Source organism: Ursus americanus, chromosome 4 (genome assembly GCF_024610735.1).
Source record: "Ursus americanus isolate L20-20 chromosome 4, mUrsAme1.1.p, whole genome shotgun sequence".
Taxonomy (NCBI): domain Eukaryota; kingdom Metazoa; phylum Chordata; class Mammalia; order Carnivora; family Ursidae; genus Ursus; species Ursus americanus.
Window position 1 is genome coordinate 69,019,377 of NC_142130.1, and position 22,932 is coordinate 69,042,308.

The window sequence follows — 22,932 nt, forward strand, 5'->3', positions numbered from 1 at the left end:
CACCCTCTCTTATTGATGTGACTTAAAAGTGCCTTAAACAATTAATGCATACAAATAAGTTAACAGGCTTGGGAGGGGCGGCGGGGGGGGGGGGAGCGGAGGCGGGCAGAAAGTGGTCCCTTTGCTTGATGTACCACTTCCAGACTTGATTTTAAGGATAAATATGACAACAGCCATCCCTGGAAAGGCAAGGATGAATAGAGCAATAATGAGCATTTCCTTTTAGTCTGCACAGAACCGCACCTTTTTTTTTTTCTTCATGTGAGTCACATCAGGTTAATTAGATGACACACAAGCTGGGGAGGAGAACGGGGAGATAGAGTGCATAAATCGCTACATGCAAAAGCCACGAAGTGACTCACGTTAGATTTTGTATCCTCTTTTTAAAATTTCTAAATCATCCCTGAAGAGCTGTGTGGAAGACAAAATGTGTCAATGTAGCTAAAAAAAACTAGCAGGGGCACATAATTAATGACCCCTGTGATGTTTCTAGAGGGGCATTACCTGCGTGTACTCACTGCCTCGTTCGTAAGTGACATACTTTTTTCCTCGAGTAAACAGCTGTGCTCCTTCAGTGCTCAGACCAAGAATTCGCTGTAGATGCTGTTTAAGGTGATAAAAAGCCTGCAGAACACCTTGACATGAATGACCTATGACTCTACGCTATTCAATTTAGGGGGTACACACTTGGCTTTTATTGTGTCTGTGTCTGCTTATCAGCTGCAAAGCTAGATACTCTGCTATATTTATCGAACACGCATAGATACGACATACACAGTGAGCACTCGTGAAATGAGAAGTGGTGTCGTTGGGCTTCTGTATATATTTATGCTGCAACTCAACTTCTGGATATTAGAACTTGAGTGTCACCGCGCTTAGCCTCATTTCTAAAATTCTGCATAGGAAAATTCACGTGCAATGTGAAAAGCATAAAAAGCATTCCTTTTATTCAAGACAAACAAGAATAAAGGAATGAAAATGCTTATCTGGACGATTGTGATACAGAATCTCGAGCAATTTGGAAGGTTTTAAAATATCCAGCCCGAAATGTCCGAAGTTAAGTGTTGTTTTACTTATGCATTCGTTTCAGTAAATTTAACTCCGTCCTTTAAGATGACAAATTGTTGCCTTCCGGAGGATACGATGTTGCACACTGCTTTCTTTACTGTTGCTCAGGAGAAGTATGACATTTTTATCATCCACCCTGTTATTTGACAAGACCCTATTTTTCCCCACCCCCTCCCCCCCACCCATATGAGGTACAGTCCCTTGAGTCTGTAATTGGCAGGAGATGAAGCGATGATGGGGAGTGATCACAGTCAATAGCTTTGATTAACAATAAGGTGGAAAATTAGCAATGCTAGCATTCAGCCACCCTGCCCTCTCCCTCCTCCATATGCTCCCTCAGTCCGTGCTGGCCGCCTCGCAGAGGGCAGTCAGAGCCCTCCGCCAGCTTTGAAGTGCAGCAAAGGTGCAGGCAGAGCAGAGAATTAGGGAAATTAAGGAGAAGGAATAGAAACTGGAAGCCAGGATGCTGAGACCTCCGTGCAGCTTAGCACACTGCAGGAGGGGCAAGGAGGAAGTGTGCTGTGTGTTGTCCCTGTGTGTTTTTCTGTCACATGTGGATTTACTTGTGTCTGGACATGCTGTGATCGAAATGGCAACTACCCTTAGTACTGTGACCCCATCAGCAGCTCTGGTGTTGTTTCCGACAGACCCTGAAGACCTAGAGAGGGGGAACGACAACGGGACGCCAATCCCCACCTCTGATAATGATGACAATTCGCTGGGCTATACAGGTAGAGTGTTTTCTTTCCCAAATACTAACTGTCCATGCCTCCTAAAATGCCTCCCCTCCATCAATCATCAACCACCTGTGTAAAATTATCTCCTCATCCCTGTTTCCCGCTAACAACCACTACAACTTCTGGTCCTCATTTTCCAGACTTCATTCTTCTGCTGGGAGGTCATATTGCTAAAGTCAACTCTTTGGGGAGAAGAAATTTAACATAAACACTGCATGCTTTCTTATTGTCTATTTTTAATAGAAAAGAATCCTTCTCGGATATTGCTAACTTATGTAGGCAGATAATGTCATATGATCTTAGAGATTTAATATTTGACTAAATTGCTCTCTAAAGAAATGACTATCTGCAAGTAATTGGGTTTCAAAATTATTGTAGCTTTTGTTTGTTCATTTGTTTTGGTTACACTTGTAGACTTATAAACAACAGAAAGCAAACTCTTAACAAGAGTAATGCAATCATAATTACCAACTTACATCTTAAGATTGTGTTTGCATGGGCTTATTGTTACCTTACCTATGAACCATATTTTAAGTAGATGCATGTGTACACCGGCATTAGAGTAAAAATTAACTAATTGGATGTGTTGGAAATAATTCACATTATGAATGTCTAAGAATGATTGCCTTGGAAATATATAAATGTTTCATGCTGCATTTGTAAGTGTAGTTCTAAATATAATCACATAAGTTACACATCTAACTGAGAGAATCTGACTACAACTTTAGATAAAGGCAAAGAATAAAACACATCACTTATAGCCCATTGAATCAGATAATGATGTAATAGAGGTCTTGTTGTAATAGCAGCTATTTATTATGTTCTTTTCATTAGTTCTTATTAGCACAGTTCTCCATAGATTGCTAGGTTGTGAGCTGTGGTTTGTGGGGTGCGTGTGTGTGTGTGTGTGTGTGTGTGTGTGTGTGTGTGTTGAAGCAACTAGAGAAGTCTTCTGTATCATTACAATCTTAGATGACTGTGTTAGGAAGAGACTAATCCAACAGACATTTCACATTATAAAAGATAATAAACTGCTACTTTAGAAGCATCCTCGCTATTTTCATAGACATAATTTTCTCCAATATTATCTTCCCTTTAAACAATTTCATGTTTTAAACAGTTGGAATAAGTACCAAAATTAATAACATCTTTATAAACAATTTAATATTTATTTTATTTATTTTAGTCTTATGGATAACTCATTCTCATTTTTCTCTTCTCTTCCACCCGAGAACTGAGATTAAAGGACAAATCAAAGCCCATTGGTGGTTAGATGGTGAGGGAGCTGGTATGATACTTTTCCAGAAACTTAGCTATAGCACAAGAGTTGTAAATGTCATTTCTTAATACCATAGATACCAAGGAAGTTCACCGTCTGAAAGGAGGAATTAGAGGTAGTGTCCTTTCTCATGGGTCTCCTCATTTGCCAGTGAATCCTACTTGTAGTCCCATGTGCTCACCCAGTCTAAACAACTGCATTGTTTAGATACACTAATAGGGTTTGCTCTTTGTCTTTTATGGATTTCCTGAAAATTATGTATCTCCAATGCATAAATCATGTTGGAGCATTGAATTAAGAGAACTTAATAACAATACACTTGAGATTAAATGTAGCATTTAAAACATTTTTTATTTCTATTTATTTTTCCTCCTTAGGTTAATCAGTAATCAGATTTCTGCTATTAAACATATGAGATGAATTATTATGAGGTAATGAACTCATAAAATTATCTTTATATTCTACAAGGGAACTAATTAAAGCAGCACATTAACGTGATGTGACTGGAAAACAATCTTCTGAATAATTTTGTTCCTGAGACTATAACTGTTTGTGAACTCTAGTATCAAAGGAAGTCATTCTGGATATTTTGTTTCAGTAAATTCTTGATTAGTCAGGAACATTTTTTCTACTGTATGAATTAAACATGTTATTTGTCTCTTTCACTTGCATATTGGCCATTTCTTTGCTCATTAAAACCTCCACTGGAAGTGATAAGAAAAAATTAAATAAGAAAAAATGGTTTTTGTTTGCTTGATAACAATTATAAAGATCCCAGTAGCTCTGAGGTGGAAGTAATTGTGCAAAGTATTACTTGAAACTACCAATAGATTTATTTTGTGTGCATATGTGCGGGTATGTGTGAGTGTGTGTGTGTGTGTGTGTGTGTGAGTTCCCTTTAGTCTAATCACATGAAATTGAGTTGATAAAATCTTTATATTAAAGGAAATTCAGTTCAGAAGGAAGTGAGATGGTCTATCTGCTCAGGAACATTTTTACATATTTAATGTAAATCGTCTATGGTATATCTGGAGTTTAGTAACTCTGGATATAGCAGCAAGAACATTGTTAGAAATAAAATAGAAATATTAAGGAACATAGAGAATACACAAAGCGGTTGTCAAATAAATCATTGATATGAGTTAGTTGCAGGATAAATGTTTATGAGAGTTAACAAGTCAGTACACCAGGTATTATCTGAAGGATCTATATATTTTGCACAATATCACGAAATGACTGGGAAAATTGTATGTACCAGATGTTTATTTTTTGTACATGTTGTTTCACTTCATTGAGCTGACAAGTGAGACTGTTCTCTCTTCCCCTAACACTCATGTATATAAAGAAGAAATCTTCCCAGAGGAATCTGTACAATTCTGGGAAACATTTTGGAGGGAACATGAAACAGTCCCAAAAGGAAAGCACCGGTTCACTAAAATTCATATTCACACCCCCCCAATTCTCTTGTTTGACCACTACATAGAGTATAATTTCCACTGCAAGCTAATTTGTCACTACATCTGTTCTACTACTCAAACCATTTGGTACCATCACTATCAAATTGGCCCATCAAAGTAGAATCCATGGATCTCAGATCATACACATAAATTAATATTTTTATTCATGATCTAGTCAATGAATGGTAATCTCTTATTAATAGTACTTGCTGCTTAAACCATATGCCATACCGACCTAAAGAGTATAAGTGTTCCTCTTCAATTCCTTTTCTCCTTACCATCATCAGTCACAATATTATAAAGCCAGGTAAGATTTGAAAACATTTCAGTCTCTCTTTTACTAATTTATGAATGCAGAACAATTTCTGAGGCAGCATGGTGATGTGTTATTAAAGTGGACTTGTGCATTATTTAGACAAGTAGACCATTTCCTGTTTAACAAAGCCTGTCATAAATATTGGGGATTATTTAGCAGTTCACAGTGTATATAGCCTTTGTTGCAAGAACAATAGAATGGGGTTTCAAATCAGCACTTTGTGGGGTCAGACACACATCATTCCAAAGCTGTTGAATATGTAATCAATGATTTTTTTTTAAAGGGGCACCTGAAAAGAGTACATTGTTTTTGACCTCTGGAAGTGCATATGGTATTTCACAAATATGCAAAAAATTAAGTAATATGTTTAAGAATATTTAAATGTCTGAAATATACATATAATCCGTGTAGATCTTTAGTTAGTGACAGAAAATTGGAAGAAAAGTTTATCGATACATAAAAAGTCAGGGAATAAGTAGGAGCTACTGACTTCCTAGTAGCATTCTTAATCTTTTAGAAAGTAGTAATCATTAATTAGAAAAGAAATAAACTTCATCCATTTTTTTCTGAGTACCAAAAAGTCTGTAAATTTTATTTATAATACCTAAAATATATCATTTGTCCCCATTTTATGTATAAAAATAAAATACTGTGCCTTATCTCCATAGGTCTGTTTTAAGGATTAGACTTCTATATTTACAGTAGTGCAATGGAAGCAAAGCTAAATGCAAATTTAAAAATCCTAAAACTGAATAATTATCAGAGTCATAGCAGTATCAGTTGAAGTAAAAATCTAGCCATGGAATGTCAGAAATTCCAGACTCATTTCTAATGGGCATAACAGAGTCTTCTACCCCTTAATACTACTTCCAAGTAAAGTTTGGTTATAACTCTGTTTGAAAGGAAACAAAATATATGCTCTCCTATTAAGAAAGAAAATCTTGGACAAATTAGTGTGTTTGCCCATATGCATGCCGGTAGCAATCCCCAAAACATATTTTGCCTCATGTTTAGAAATCTTGACAAATAACTATGAATTGATGGCAACATTGATTCTTCTGTCCCTCTACATTCTTAATTGCACAGTTTCACAATTAAGATCAAACAAAATTTTCATCATGGCATGTGCATTTTTACGAATGTATGTATTGATACTAATAACCAGCCCTTATTATCACGTCATGGATGCAGTGCAATTTTCTGAACACTTTACGTACAGTAGTTCATTTAATCCTCATCACCACTTTCTCAGGAAGGGGCCATTATTAAGAGCAACAGTGCCTAGCATCTGCCTCCGTACTCTAGAACAGAACTAGTCCCAGATTAACTATGCTTTCTCCAACATTACAGAGGTTATGAGAAGTTGAGGTTGTGGCTACAAGCTAGATTTGAGCACACAGTTAGAAATTAAAGAGCTCAGCTGCTGTCGTATGCAACACCACCATTCTGGTCACCAACATTTTAGGGCTCTGCTAATTCTTACCCTAGGTTCATTATTATCACACTAACTAATGCACATGTTTTCTTAAAAAAAATCAAATAGGACAAAAGCTTTAAACAAAAGAAGGGGGTCCTAATTCACCTTCCTATCCTTGAACCTGCTTCCATTAACCGCTTTTCTTTCTCTTTTAGATGTGTCTTCTGATAGTTTTCTATTTTTAAATAATATACATCCACAAATGATTCTTGATTTGTCAGTTTTAGACATTTTCTTTTACCCATTCTCTTGCTAGCACATTCTTTGTTAAATTAAGTTTATATTGGTATGACAAAGCAAATTTTCCCTGGGTGAATCTTATACAGAGCCAAGTAAAATACTATAATTGCAATTATATATTATTCTTCCTTTGTATGAGATCGTTTACTTTCTGCAGTTAATTGCATTTTTAAACTTCCTAAATGCTTAATCCTATCTAATATTCCACCAGCCTGAGGTTTTTCCAGACATCTTCCTCATTGAGTACTCTGTGCTTTTTGTCCCAAAATGAATGGTTTCTCTCTAGACCTGGAAATTTTTTTTTCATCATTTGTTTTTGGTGGATCTCCTATTTCCTAGATCTCATGTCTTCCTCTTTTCTGGCTTATCTCCTTGTTAACAGAAGCCTTGTATCCAGAAAGCACATCATAATAGAACTTTAAAAACATCAAAAATAAAGAAGTTTTATTCTGATGTGCTTTGTTGTGGCTTGTCCATTTTTGCTTGTTGTTTATTTGCTTTTCTTCCTTATGCTGGGTACTTGAGGGGCCTTGCAAATAAATAGGAGAATCATTTATTTCCATTTGGGAAATTTTCTTAAATTATTTCTTGAGAATGCCAAATCTCTGCATTGTCTGCTGCCCTTTGGAATTGCTGTTAGGCCGTGGACCTCTTAGGTTGATTCATTAAGTCTCTTTTCTTTCCTAATTTCTAATTATTTGTCATTTTCCTTCCAACTTTCTGGGAATCATTCTTTTTTTTAAGTTTTTTATTTAAATTCCAGTTAGTTATCATAGTGTAGTATTAGTTTCAGGTATACAATATAGTGATTCAGCACTTCCATACATCACCTGGTGCTCATCACAAATGTCCTCCTTAATCTCCATCACCAAGTTCACCCATCCGACCCCCCCTCCCCATAACCATCAGGTTCTTCTCTATAGTTAAGAGTCTATTTCTTGGTTTGCCTCTCCCTTTTTCTTTCTGGGAAACATCCTTGATATTTATTATCTACCAATACTTTTAGAAATATTTTGTATTTGTTTATTACCTGTTAAATTTCTTTTTTTTTTTTTAAAGATTTTATTTATTTATTTGACAGAGATAGAGACAGCCAGCGAGAGAGGGAACACAAGCAGGGGGAGTGGGAGAGGAAGAAGCAGGCTCATAGCGGAGGAACCTGATGTGGGGCTCGATCCCATAACGCCGGGATCACGCCCTGAGCCGAAGGCAGACGCCCAACCACTGTGCTACCCAGGCGCCCCTACCTGTTAAATTTCTGAAAGCTCTTCCTCATTCTCTGATATTCAGAGCTTCATAAATTAAGATTTCAAGCCAATTTTTCTGATTCTAGTCAATTGCATTTTCTACTATATGTCTGCAGCTCCCAAAATATGGATAAAGTGTTAGAAATCTACACAAAAATCATCAGTTTACAAGTGAGGAAATGAAAACCCTTATAGCTATCATGATTTAACCAAGATAATACAGATATTTAGCAGTAAAGACTTAAGGTCTCCCAAATCCAACTTTTAGTGTTTTTTCTAACTTAAAATATTTCACAGAATTGCTAGGAATTGAGAGAGTGCAGGAAAATAAACTGCAGAATAAAATAAAACTAACACTACTTTAGTGGTTACATGTACTTTTTTTAAAAAAAAAAAGATTTTATTTATTAGAGAGAGAGAGAGCAGGAGAGGGGAAAGGGGCAGAGGGGAGGGGGAAGCAGACTCCCCACTGAGCAGGGAGCCTGAAGAAGGGTTCATCCCAGGACCCTAAGATCACCACCTGAACCAAAGTCAGATGCTTAACTGACTGAGCCAGTCAGGTTCCCCTAAAGTACCTTATATTTGGCTCTAGAAAAGAACATGCTAATTTACAAGTTCACGTAAGATGACCATTTTACTCTCTATGAAATTCCTGGATAATCATTTATTCACTTACTTAAACAAAATTCACATATTGAGTATCCGTTCTGGGGAGAACCTTGTACTAGGTACGTGGAAGTGTATGAGATCTAATCTCTGCTGAGATCAACATCACACATGACTCCTCTCTGGATCATCGTATATGGTGGCCCCATCATTAACATGCTGTTTGCCTGCTTGTGCATTAATTATGGATTAATTTATGTATAGTAGGAAATTTAAAAACATTTCTTGAGGAGCCTGGTGGCTCAGTCAGTTAAGTGTCTGACTCTTGGTTGTGGCTTAAGTCATGATCTCAGGGTGGTGGGATCAAGCCCCACATGGGGGCCCCATGCTCAGTGGGGAGTCTGCTTGTCCCTTTCCCTCTGCTCCTTCTCCCCACAAATAAATAAATAAAACCTTTATAAAATAAAAAATAAGTAAAAATAAAAACATTTCTTAAAATAATAAATAATCCATTTCTACTTGCTATAGACGCATACTGGGAATAATATATAACATCAATTTAACCACTGAGTTAGTCGTAAGTAGTTAAGGAAAAGAGATACATGCTTTTTTCCCCCCAGAATTATAAAACCATCAAATTTGTGATTTAAGTGACCTCGACTATTAGACAATTTTGCCAATTCTCAAAAATGTGAAAGGAAGCAAATGAGACAGAAGATTAGGATCATGGGCTAAATTTATGTGTAATACTCCAGAAGTCTTCTTGAATTGAGAGAAAAAGGGAAAAAAATGGTTTCATTTTCACAATTATTGACAATAGAGAGCAGATACGCCTACATCTGTCTTTCCAAAGCTTAAGGGACGTGGGACATGGAAGCTTCAAGTAGATTTGAGCATTAAAAAGTAAGCTGAGGGGCACCTGGGTGGCTCAGTCCTTAAGCATCTGCCTTCGGCTTGGGGCATGATCCCAGGGTCCTGGGATCGAGCCCCGCATCAGGCTCCCTGCTCCACTGGGAGCCTGCTTCTTCCTCTCCCACTCCCCCTGCTTGTGTTCTCTCTCTCGCTGGCTATCTCTCTCTGTCAAATAAATAAATAAAATCTTAAAAAAGTAATAATAAAAATAAAAAATAAATAAAAAGTAAGCTGAGCTCTAATGACAACAGGATTCTCTGAAAGAACAGTTTAAAGCAATTTATCTCAATTATTTTTTTTTTAATTAAGCAAATTACAGGGTGCCTGGGTGGCTCAGTAGGTTGGGAGTCCAACTCTTAGTTTCAGCTCAGGTCATGATCTCAGGGTGGTGACATCGAGTCCCACATAGGGCTCTGCACTCAGTGTGGAGTCTGCTTGAGATGCTCTCTCTCCTCTGCCCTCCCCCCCAATTATGCTCTGTCTCTCTCTAAAATAAGTAAATAAATCTTTTTTAAGAATTAAGCAATTTTTATGTTGTCCTCATATTGGTGACACTAATTCTAATTCTAGAATTTTTCATGAACATTTTGGAAATTTAAATCGTTCCAAAAAGATGTTGACTAAGGCATGTACTATTTACTGTACTTAGTATTTGATAATATTTTCAGTATGGAGAACTTTGCAGTTAAATATTTTTATTTTCTACGGTGTGGGAAGAAAGAGTACAGTGTCTGAGCTTATATAAAATGGAAAAGCCTTGATTTTTATAGGAAAATTGCATTTCATTTTACTTCAATTAGAAATTTGAGTGGAAAAAATACTTTTTACGAATAGTTTTGATTTGAATTTTTGAAAGAATGCTTTGATTTTTAAAATATACCCAAAGTGGCAAATTTTAGTCATATAGAGATAAGTGAACATACTCAGAAAAATAAAGTAGGCAGGCATTCTTTAAGTATGCTGATGTCCTGAAGACAGAAGAAATTCAGATTAAAAGTTTTTTAAAGAAATTTAAAAAAATTTTTTTAAATCCATCTGTCGTAGCAGCTACGTAAAGCAAATACCTTATTATCTGGATAATTCAATAAGAATCTTTATTTAACCAGCAATTTATGCAAGACGATTAGTATTTTAGCTTAACTATTCTCCACAATGCTTATAGGGGCCTGGTTTTCGAAATGACTCCCTAGTAACTCAGAAAGACATGCCACAGGCTTGAAGCCTTCTCAGCTGTACATGTCAATGTTGTGACACTCGACTTCCCGTCAAAAGCTGTCAGAACACAGTCAAGGGTGGAATCTCATTCCTGCACTACTTTCACATTCCTGCACTACTTTCACTTTCACTATGCAAATCATCCCCCTGTTTTTTTGTTTTGGATTTTTCTGATTCATAAAAAGGAAATAATATTGGGTGACTGACTAATTTTTTGGAAACTGAAAGATAATTGGCTAACTCTTCCTAATCTCTAATTTTTAGAGATAATTTTAGGCAATGACCATTTTTATTTTTTTTTTATTTTTTTTTATTTTTTTTTTTTAAAGATTTTATTTATTTATTTGACAGAGATAGAGACAGCCAGCGAGAGAGGGAACACAAGCAGGGGGAGTGGGAGAAGAAGAAGCAGGCTCATAGTGGAGGAGCCTGATGTGGGGCTCGATCCCATAACGCCGGGATCACGCCCTGAGCCGAAGGCAGACGCCCAACCACTGTGCCACCCAGGTGCCCCAAGGCAATGACCATTTTTTTTTTTTTTTTATTAAAAGATTTTATTTATTTATTCGACAGGATAGAGACAGCCAGCGAGAGAGGGAACACAAGCAGGGGGAGTGGGAGAGGAAGAAGCAGGCTCATAGCAGAGGAGCCTGATGTGGGGCTCGATCCCACAACGCCGGGATCACGCCCTGAGCCGAAGGCAGACGCTCAACCGCTGTGCCACCCAGGCGCCCCGGCAATGACCATTTTTAATTCTTACATTTATTCCTATAGAATTTTTCTTGTGTAGTTCATGAACATCAGTCTAACTTCAGCTCATTGCAAAAAGTTAATACTTAGAGGGCTATGCGATCAGTACATAAGTGTTTGCTATAAAAGTAAAACATTCTACTATTATTGTACATTGCTGCAAAGAAACTTTTGAATCAGCTACGTGTTGGTATCACAGCTGTAGGGGAGTACTATAGCAAGTAATACTGTAATAACAAGCAAAAAAAAAAAAAAAATTCCCAAGGCAACGCAACAAAAACGTATGTTTCACTAAGGCATGACACAGCGGAGGGGACTCTTCAACGTAATCATTCAGATTCCCCAGGCTAACAGATATGCCACCATGACACAGGCTTCCATGATTACAGTAGCAATCCGAACAGTCATGAACTGACTTCAACAGTTTGTCCATAGGAGTGACTTCTGCTCTTTATTTATCCAGAGAAAGTCACATGGACACACCTAACCAACAGAATAGGAAAGTGCAATCTTATAATGGCACTTGGAGGAGGGAGAACTGGAAATACTTGGAGAACAACACTAATCACTACCAGACTAGCAATGAAGAAACAAGGAATTTGTCATTGGTTCAGAACATTGGCCCCTTCCTTGAGGAAGGAAACGTAACTTCATAAGGCACCCAAATCGTTCCATAACTAAATATACTGAATATTCAGTTTGATCATTCCACTGTTACAGAAGCCTATAGTCAGTCCTTTCTTTCAATTCATTGCTGAAAAATAGTTTCTTTGTTCAAAAGCCATGTTATGCATGATAAACTGTTACAGAACAAGGCATACGGTGATTGCACAGATGGTGGGTCTGGCAAAAGCATGGTGGAAAGGAAAGAATTCATTCATAGATCTATACCAGTGAAGATATATCACTTCTCCCTCCCCCATGAGGAAAGTTCAATATAACTATCCTACCACCAGGTTGGCAGGATGGACCTCATATGCTGTGGTCTCATATTGATGGTTCAGCGTTACTCTATGGGCATATTGGGCTGTCAGAATGGTGACCATTCAGTTTTGTTGAGAGTAATACTATGTCTTTAAACCCACACAAAACTTCCCTTTATGCTACCTGAACACAGAATTCATGAGCCAATTGTGCAAGCAGTGGGACATGGAGGAAGGAGCTGAATGACATCTGGGTCAACATTGCTATTAAAAGACCCTTATGTAACACATGCTCATTTCTAAGTGTTCGCTGAAATCAATTCTGAATTCATTTCAAAGCATTCATCTCTTAGTCTTTTGCCCAGATTTTCTTGTTTTGTATTCTTCAAACTTCTCCTTTCTAACACCCCAAACATCCATTCAACCTTTTAGCTATTATTCCTGAATCAGTCTAGGTCCATATCTCTCATCATCTCTCCTTCCAGGGAATGGATGACCAGTCATATCACTGAAGTTCTTCCCACAGTAAGGATTTACTTTCCCTATTGTCCTTCATGGCACCCCTGTATGGGATACAAGGCAGCAGCAGTCCACTTCCAACCAATGCCAACATATCATGCAGAGCTGAATGAGTATCCAGCTTGGTTATTTCCCCTGTCAGCTGATAATGAGAAACACCCTAGGTAGCCATGTGTATGGATCAAGGAAAAGGTGGCAGTTAGCAGGAACACATGCATCACAAATGGAAGCTAATTGCACATGCAATATTTTGTGCTTTCAGAAACTAATTGAGCCTCATCTTGCTCTGTCAATGTCAACTCCCCTTGATGATGTTATGCTGCTGTGCGTACCCAGTTTCTGACTTAGAGGATCAAACATCACCCAGTTGATGATGGTTGCATGAACTGGGGAGGAATTTAGGTTCCCCTAATCAGAAAAGCAATCACTCCTAGAACCCAAGTTGCCAATCAGAAACTGGATTTCAAAAGAAAATTAATTGTTTTCCAAAGAGGTCATTGCTTTTCTCTAAAGTCATAGGTGTTCTATGCTGTGATTCTACTATCAGAATACCAGAAGCACTGTACAACATCCCATCATGGCACAATTGGATTTACTCAGTCAAATAAGAGAGCTGTTTTGCAGTGCAAGCTGGATTAGTGGAACAGCCTTCTCTTGCTCTGGGTCACACTCAAAAGGAAGAGCATTATGGGTCGTTGGCAAATAGGAAGGGATAGCTCACCCAAATATGGTATATGTTTCCTCCATTATCCAAAGATACCCAGCAAGAAGACACTTTGCTGAAAAATGTGGGTCAAGGAGTAGCAATTTATCTTTCACTTTGGTGAGAATATCCTGACATGACCCCCACAAATTCACAGGGATAGTATGCATAAGGTAAATTTTTAAGGGGTACATCTCCCATCCTTTGAAATGTGTATACCTTACAAAGACATATCAAGTAACTGCTGCTTACTGTTCACCAAGATCTATGAGCAAAATTTCAACAATCTAGTGGATCAGGATATTGGTTTGGGGAGAGTGTTGTGGTAAAGATTCCAGAGACACAAAGAGAGAGAGTTGATGTAGCCCTTACATAAGACAGTGAACATGCAGTACCATGCCTACCAAAGTAAAAGCAAGATTATTCTGATATTGTTCATTTACTGGGGAGAGAGAAATGCATTTACCATAATAGTAGCTGCATTTTTTGTGTGAGGGTCTCTGTTGATTTTCTCTAGTAAATAGACTTTAACACTTAAATCTTCATCTAATTAAATATACAATAATCATTGTCATTCTCAGGGACTTCTCATTTGAACAGGACAAAGGAAACTCTAATTGGACTAAGATAAATACAAATACCCACTATATATTTTAAGTCCTTGAAATTGACACTGACTGGCTTATGTTTTGATAGAGGATATGGTACTTCACTTATTTTTTTGATTTTATATACAGTGGCGATTCTAAGGTCTTCCTACTATTTAAAAAAGGTGTTCATTCAATGGATCAGGGAAACAATGTGCTATTCTGCTAATTGTTAATTCAGCCATGTATTCAATAACTGGGAAGATTGCCACAGATGAATTTTCAGGCACACCAGCTGATGAACTTTGGATAAAACTAAGTCATATGACTAAGGAAACAAAATAGTGTTCTGGGTCTGTAGATTTTTTTTTTTTTTAAGATTTATTTATTCATTTGAGAGAGAGAGAGAGCATGTGCATGGGCAGTGGGGAGGGGCAGAGAGAGGGAGAGGGACAATCAGACTCTGTGCTGAGCATGGAGCCTGACAAGGTGCTTGATCCCATGTCCCTGGGATCATGAACTGAGCCAAAATCAAGAGCCCAAAGCTTGACCAACTGAGCCACCCAGGTGCCCCTTGATCTGTGGGTATTAACATATCAAATAGTCTGCATTTCCCTTTCTTTAAATCTGACTTCTTGATAAATAGGCTTCTTTTAGGGAAGTCTGGAAAGAAGCTTTTAGCACATAAATTTGTGTCACATGGTCCCTTTTCACAACTATCTGGACTCTCCTATGGTTATGGGGTTCCCAGACTGTGCATGGGGCAAGAGCTCAGGATCTGCTCATTGGGTGATGGGCCCTAACTATCTAACACATCTAACACGTGACTCAAGTCAGGTCTTTTTCACCACACCTAGGATTTTTTAAATTTAGACTCAATTATACTTTGGTAACTTCACAACTATTTCAGTTCTAAGGAATCATCATTTATAATCCACAGCAAAATATCACTGGGAGTCCATTGACTACTGAAAAACCATACACACTTTGTCTTTGGTAGTTAACCGCTACCATTTGGCCTTGGCCACTCCATAACCATATCATCCACACTAAGATCAGAGCTAATTACAATGGCAGCACTTCCTCACTTCATTACTAGCCTACGGAACGAACACCAAGCTTGTTAAGGATACAGGAGCTCCTCTCTCAAGTATAATACCGAATGCCTTGTTAAAGGGATTGTCTTCTGGGCCCTTTTTTTAAAAGATCGAGTAAGAAGATGAGTATGTCACAAATGATAAATCCACTCAAACATTTGAATCCCTCTGCAGCAGCACAATAGAAATAAAATGCCCACCACAGATGTAAAGCACATGTTACTTTTAAATATTCTAGAAGCCATATTTTAAAACACAGTAAAAAGAAATAAATGAAATTGTTTTTAACATTCTATTTTGTTTAACTTAATATTAAAAGATATTATTTCAATATGTAATCCATATAAAAATTATTATTGAGATAGTTTACATATTTTTGCACAATTTTACACTTAAAGGACATCTTGATTTGGATTAGCCACATGTCAAGTGCTTGATAGCCACATGCATTCTTCCCTCTCCATTATGCCAAAGAATTTCTGGCATCTAAATTTTATTTACTAAACACGTCATTTGAGTATAAGTTTCAGTCCATACCAAGCATACAGCTAGAACCACTTCCAGCTGTTCAAACTAGCCCTTTGATTCTAGAACTCTGTTAAATCCAACCATATTAATAAATGCAGCCACTTTAAAATTATTTTTCTCCTTTTTTTTTTTTTTTTTGGTCTAGCACATTAGAATCATATCCCATAGAGATTCCCCAGGTTTCTGTTGGTATAAATTAGCAAAATCCAGTAAATCTTCTCTTTCTAGGCTAAGTATTGTGGCTGTGATCTGTTGGGAATCTGATCTTTGCTTTTGAGATAATTAGGATTAGAGTGGGGTACGAGGCGAATGGGTATCCTTCAGCGTCTCCAAGCATCCAACCTTATCTGATGAGAAGAAAGGGCTCTACCTGCTGGCAAGGAAAGATGAGTGGAATTTGAGGGGTTTGGAGTGCTCAGGTAATCTGAACCCAACCATATAATTCCACTCCATTTTCAGGTTCCTGCACTTTCCCCAGTCAGTGCTCTACATTTTCACGTGAAAGACCGCACTCCAGCAACACTGAGTCAGAATTTTAGATTTAATGGCCCCAAAGCTACAAGTCAACAGACATTCTTTATGCCCCTGATTGTGCCTTGAGCCAAGAATTTAAAATGCTGCATGTATCACTTCACTAAATGATTCTATGAATCAGAAGCAGACAGCCCACCTGCAAAGTCCTTGTATTCTTTATTACTGTTATAATAGCCTACTGCAAGAATCATTCAGGTCACCAAAGCCTTGCCCCAGCTGGCACTCCATGCCAGGTGCCCACAGGTGACGCATCACAGTACTCACATGTCACTTTATCTTACAAACAGCCAGGGTCTCATTTCCCTTTTTTATTTGTATTTGTCTTTTTATTTATTTAATAATTAATGGAGATATGATTGACATATAACATTGTTAGTTTCAGGTATACAATATAATGATCCAATATTTGTACAAATCGCAAATGCTCACTGCAATAGGTCTAGTTAACATCCGTCACCACAGGTAGTTTTTGTTTTTGTGACGAGAACTTCTAAGATTTACTCAAAGGTCTCATTTCCTGCTTGTATTCAGGTTTCAGTCACTTGGAATCACAAATCACATTTCAAATCATACAGGTAATAAATCCCAGATTCTCATCCTGAAGGTCCTATGGCCAACGTTAGCCTGCACTGGATGGTGAGTTGAAGATAAAGAAGTCAAAAATTATTCTAGACACTTTAGTAAGAAAGGATTTAATACAGGCAATTAGGTGCTTACAAAATCACTAGGAAAAGAGATTCTGGGCCTTTAAAATCATGATTAAACGGAGGACTCCTGATTTTGGCTCAGGTCATAATCTCAGGGTCCTGGGATGGAGCCCTGCGTTGGGCTCCCAGGGGAGCACGAAGTGGGCTTCAGGATTCTCCTTCTCCCTCTGCCCCTCCCCCTACTTCTGTGTGTGTGCTCTCTTTCTCTCTCTCTCTCTCTCTCTCTCTCTCTCTCTCTCTCTCACACACACACACACACACACACACACACAAATAAACACATAAATCTCTAAAAAATAAAATAAAAGGACCCACAGGAGAGATTCACTCAGGGAGTCCACAAGTGAGGCTGTTATGCCTCAACCAAGAAATGGGATATCAAGAGGCAACATGTCAATGAAAATTCTTATATTTAACGTTTCCAAGTCTGTAGGTGAGCCAGTAACTTACATATTATTTCTGAAAGTATAAAGTGTACCCAACCCACATTCACTGGGATAACTTACATCTAATGGGCACTTAGTGTGGTTTATTTGGCAGCCTCTCCTAGAATCCTCATGAAAGCTGACAGAGTGCATTGTATTATCTCTATTTTGTGAATGAGGAAACTGAGTCAGAAACAGCTTATGGCAATTTTTCTGATTTGCCACAAGTATCAAATCCAGGGAAGCTAGTCTCTATTGTCAGTTGCTTCCCATACCAAGGTAGGGGTTATCCGTAGTAAGCTTCATGTATTATTAATAATTGCGAAGTCAGCATGTATAAGCTTTCAAATTACCACAGTTATCCAATTAACCCGTGGTTACTTATATAGCCTTTAGTGCTTCTCTTCAGGAGCAGGCTAATGAATTTCGGTATAAATAATTATACAAGTGGGAAACAAAGGTCATGAAAAAAAATGGAACACTTCATAATAACTGTTACATAAAGGGCTTTTTATTCCCCCCAAATCAATTTTAAAGATTGAAGTCTAGGCAACAGCTTAGGCGATTTTTATTCTAGGGCTCTTCAGTTGGTTCTATAAAATTTTTAAAAACTACTAATAATGATCTCTCTATTTCTTAAGTATAACACTTCAATTTTACAGACAAAATAAGAGAACCGTATATATCCAGTAAAAATATACAGACAGGCCTGGGAATGATTTCCATCAACTTTAAGATGCTAGTTATCTCTGGGAAAGTGACCAGTGGAAAGGGTCAGGAGTACAGCTAAAGCCGTATCTGCACACATTGGTTTTTATTTTAAAATTGATGTAATACAAAGGTGGCAAAAATTGAATAGTTGTTTATGTGATATGTAAATGAGTGTCTATTCTACTTGTGTTGTTTTCTGCATGCAGGAAATATTTCATAATGTGAGGTTACAGAGTTTAAAATAATTATTAACATTGATTTTTAAAGAATGATTGCAGTTCTACCAGATTCCATTACGTAACATGCCTACTTTGTTTTACGTTTTATGCTAGCATCTGCATTTTAAGAACAATATGTATTAAAACTTGGTGAAAGCTCTCTAAATTGACACAGCTATGTTAAAATACAACCAAAAGAAAGAAGAAAAGATCTTTTGTCCAAGATTTAAATCTTGATGTGCTGGGATTTTATGTCCTTTCAGGTCAGACATGATCTCAGTTTTTAATGACTTAATCCAGGAACAAATGCCTAAAACTGATTTTTCTATTAAAAAAAAAAATGAGACACTCCGATATACCTTAAGATCAGGAATATGAAGAGCTACATAAAACACTGTCATTCTATTTATGATTTAAAATATATACAGTGTATGATTATTATGAGCACATGTTCATTCATTATCCTTTTTCAAATGCAATTTTAGATGTTTTCAACTTAAAAAGAATGAATGGAGACACACAAAGCCCTTTCACAAAGAACTGTACGGAACAAAATGACCATTTCCAGAATAGGGATTTGCCACCGAAATCCTCATTAGTGACAGTGTTCTGAAGAGAATCCTTCAGACCATTCACTCTATAATTTAACCAAGACACTATTCTGAACTAACTAGAGATGAGACACCCACATCTTTTTGTGTACTTGTAGTTCCTTTTAGTTTTAACCTATTTTTTAAATCTATTTCTATCTTAAGTTTCTATTAACAATAGTAGTTGTACAAGGAGAAAAAGTGGTATAAGGAGAAATTCAGAATTGAACCCAATAATTATTGACTGTCTTTAAGATAAAAATGAGATTAAAAAGAAGCTTCTAGAAACAAATTGTTATTGTAATTTAATACATTTCTCTGGTACTTAATTCAAATGGAAATAATAGAATAACCACAGTAACTTTGTAAAGTTGAATGGGCGTTGGGATTTTGTTATCAGTGCTTAAAAGTGACTAGGTGAACAAATGAAATGCTGAGAAAAGTTAAAACAAGGTCACCTTTCAGTTACAGAAGTGTATTTTTTGACACAAGTAGCTGTAACGTTCTCATTACTTTCCTGCCTTACAAAAATGAGACATTTATACAGATGTATCTTGGAGTTTTCAAAGCATGAAAGAAAAAATAGTTTATAAAATTAGTAATTTTAATCATTTATACTATATTCACTTAAATTTGCTTTGCAGGCAACTATCAGAATAAACCAATTTGACTAAAACCAAAGTTTTAGGGATTACTTAAACAGAACATGAAATAAAAACTCTATGGTATATTTTTATATCAAGCTAGCATTCTCACATATAGTAAGGAATTATTTGATTGTTTTATCAGGAATAAGTTACTTTGCCTTTTAATAGACACCTGTATTCTACAGCTGAAACAAATTTTTTGGCAAGTTCAAGGAAATTTTAAGTTTTTATTTTGATTCTAGTTAACATACAGTGTAATATTAGTTTTAGGTGTACAATATAGTGATTCAACACTTCCATACAACACCTGGTGCTCATCACAAGTGCCCTCCTTAGTCCCCATCACCTAGTTCACCCATCCCTCCACTCACCTCCTCTCTGGTAACCATCAGTTTGTTCTCTAAGTTAAGAGTCTGTTTCTTGATCTCTCTCTCTTTTCCATTTATTCATTTGTTTTGTTTCTTAAATTCCACGTATAAGTGAAATCATATCTTATTTGTCTTTCTCTGACTTATTTTGCTTAGCATTATACTCTGTAGCTCCATCCATGTCATTGCAAATGGCAAGATTTCATTCCTTTTTTATGGTTGAATAATATCCCATGGTATATATATTTAACAATAATATATATATATATATATATATATATATATATATATATATATATATATGCCACATCTTCTTTATCCATTCATCAGTCAATGGACACTTGAGCTGCTTTTATAATTTAGCTATTGTAAACAATGCTCTAATAAGCATAGGGGTGCATATATTCCTTTGAATTAGTGTTTTTATAGTCTTTGGGTAAATACCCAGTAGTATGATTACGGGATCATAGGGAAGTTATATTTTTAACCTTTTGAGGAACCTCCATACTGTTTTCCAGAGTGGCTGCACCAATTTGCATTCCCACCAGCAGTGCATGAGGGTTCCCCTTTCTTCACATCCTCAGCAACACCTGTTGTTTCTTGTGTTGTTGATTTTGGCCATTCTGGCAGGTGTGAGGTGATATCTCATTGTAGTTTTGATTTGCATATCCCAAATAGTAAGTGATGATGAATATCTTTTCATGTCTGTTAGCCATCTAGATGTCTTCTTTACAAAAATGTTTAGTCATGTCTTCTGCCCATTTTTTAATTGGATTCTTTGCTTTTGGGGGTGCTGAGTTTTTATCAGTTTTTTATATATTTTGGATACGAAGCCTTTATCAGATATGTCATTTGTAAATATCCTCTCCCATTACATAGGTTGCCTTTTAGTTGTGTTGTTTCCTGTACTGTGCAGAGTTTTTTATTTTGATGTAGTCCCAATATTTTATTTTTCCTTTTGTTTCTTTTGCCTCGAGACATATCTAGAAAAAAGTTCCTTCAAAATATGTCAAAGAAGTTACTGCTTGTGTTCTCTTTTAGAATTTTTATAGTTTTAGGCCTCAAATTTAAGTCTTTAATCCATTTTGAATTTATTTTTTGTGTATGGTGTAAGAAAGTGGTCCAGTTTCATTCTTCTGCATGTTGCTCTCCAGTTTCCCAACACTATTTGTTGAAGAGACTCTCTTTTTCCCATTGGAAATTCTTTTTTGCTTTATTAAAGATTAATTGACCATGTAGTTGTGGGTTCATTTCTGGGTTTTCTAATCTGTCCCATTGATCTACCTGTCTAATTTTTGTGCCAGTACCATACTGTCTTGATCATTACAGCTTTGTTATACAACTTGCACTCCAGAGTTGTGATGCCTCCATGTTTGCTTTACTTTTTCAAGATTGCTTTCACTAGGGACACCAGGGTGGCTCAGTCGGTTAAGCATCTGCCTTCAGCTTGGGTCATGATCCTGGGGTCCTGGGATTGAGCCCCATGTCAGGCTCCCTGCTCAGCGGGGAGTCTGCTTCTCCCTCTCCCTCTGCTCTTCCCCCCAGCTTGTGCTCTCTCTCAAATAAATAAATAAAAATCCTTAAAGAAAATAAAAGAAAGAAAAGAAAGGAAAGGAAAGGAGAAAGGAAGGGAAAGGAAAGGAAAGGAAAGGAAAGGAAAGGAAAGGAAAGGAAAGGAAAGGAAAGGAAGAAAGGGAAGGGAAGGGAAGGGAAGGGAAGGGAAGGGAAGGGAAAGGAGAAAAGAAAGGAAAGGGAAGGGAAGGGAAAAGGGGAGGGAAGGGAAGGGAAGGGAAGGGAAGGGAAGGGAAGGGAAGGGAAGGAAAGGAAAGGAAAGGAAAGGAAAGGAAAGGAAAGGAAAGGAAAGGAAAGGAAAGGAAAGGAAAGGAAAGGAAAGGAATGTGTTCCCTCCCCCCCCCAAAAAAAAAGATTGCTTTGAGTATTTGGGTCTTTTGTGGTTCCATACAAACTTTAGGATTGTTTGTTCTAGTTCTGGAGAAAATGCTGTTAAGTTTTAGTTTCTGAATTTAAAATTGCTTTAGCTCTTCATTTTGGCCAAATGATAATTTATAAAGAAATGTTAAAAACTACTCAGAGTGCAACATGTGTGGATTAATAAGCTTCCTTAAATTAAGCAATTCAAAACTGTCACCCGTTTTCTAAAAATTACTTATATTGAAGGTTTTAATGATTACATAAGTAATAAACTCCCAATATAAGTCATTTAGAAAAAAAACACAAAATAAAAATAGAATCAACACCCAACATTAAGATGCAAGTAGTTCTCATTATCCACCTGTAGCTACCTATAACCATAATGAACAAGTCACTTCAACAGAATTCAGCCATACACAAATACACAAAAGATAACTGTTAAAATAGCATTAAAATTGAAAAAGTGATTAAGACTTTTAAAAAAATAAACTACAACTTGGAAAAAGTAATTTGTGTTATGTTCAATAAAATATGTTTTATGTTTGCAACTCTGTTCTAACTTGTACGATGCATCAAGCACCAAGTCCGACACATTTCTCTGAAAAACATTGTGATGACAAGATATGAAATTCATCACTTCACATTTTATTTTACCAGAATTTTCATATTCTTTGTGTAGAATCCATCCAGTCATACTTTCTTCATCCTCAACCTTTAACTTGTTGATCTCTGAAAAAAAAATCTCATCTGTCAGTGTTTTTCTGTGAACCAAAAGCAGTTCTCCAACAACACTTTCATGGAAATCCCTTCTTTTGTGAGGTCCTGTATCTGTGGTTAGATATGTGCTGTGTTTGCTTTGGATTATTGGATTGGCTGAGGCCAATCTTTAAAGATTGGCTCAATGAGTGGATATAAATGCTAGATGCAAGTAGGGAGGGATATTTGAGAGGAATAATCTATAACTGATGACTTTGTAAGTAGATATATCGCTGTTATAACAACATTCACTTTCTTAAGCAACTTCAGTACTTCAGGTACTCAGGTGATGAATATGAGGATGATAAGTACTTGCAATCTGCCCTTCTTGTGTTTTGGTGTGTATATACTATGTTTTAATTTACATTATTTTTTAATCCATG

The 22,932-nt window shown here is 36.8% G+C and overlaps 1 protein-coding gene across 1 annotated transcript in view; it reads left to right on the top strand.

Annotated features, from left to right (window-relative positions):
- The window catches only part of ROBO1 (roundabout guidance receptor 1), a 764,830-nt gene that overhangs the window by 269,873 nt on the left and 472,025 nt on the right, over positions 1 to 22,932 (top strand). Inside the window, exon 2 of the mRNA XM_087861719.1 lies at positions 1,716 to 1,799. Within this exon, the coding sequence (XP_087717845.1) occupies positions 1,716 to 1,799 (84 nt within the window). The remainder of the gene's footprint in view (positions 1 to 1,715; positions 1,800 to 22,932) is intronic.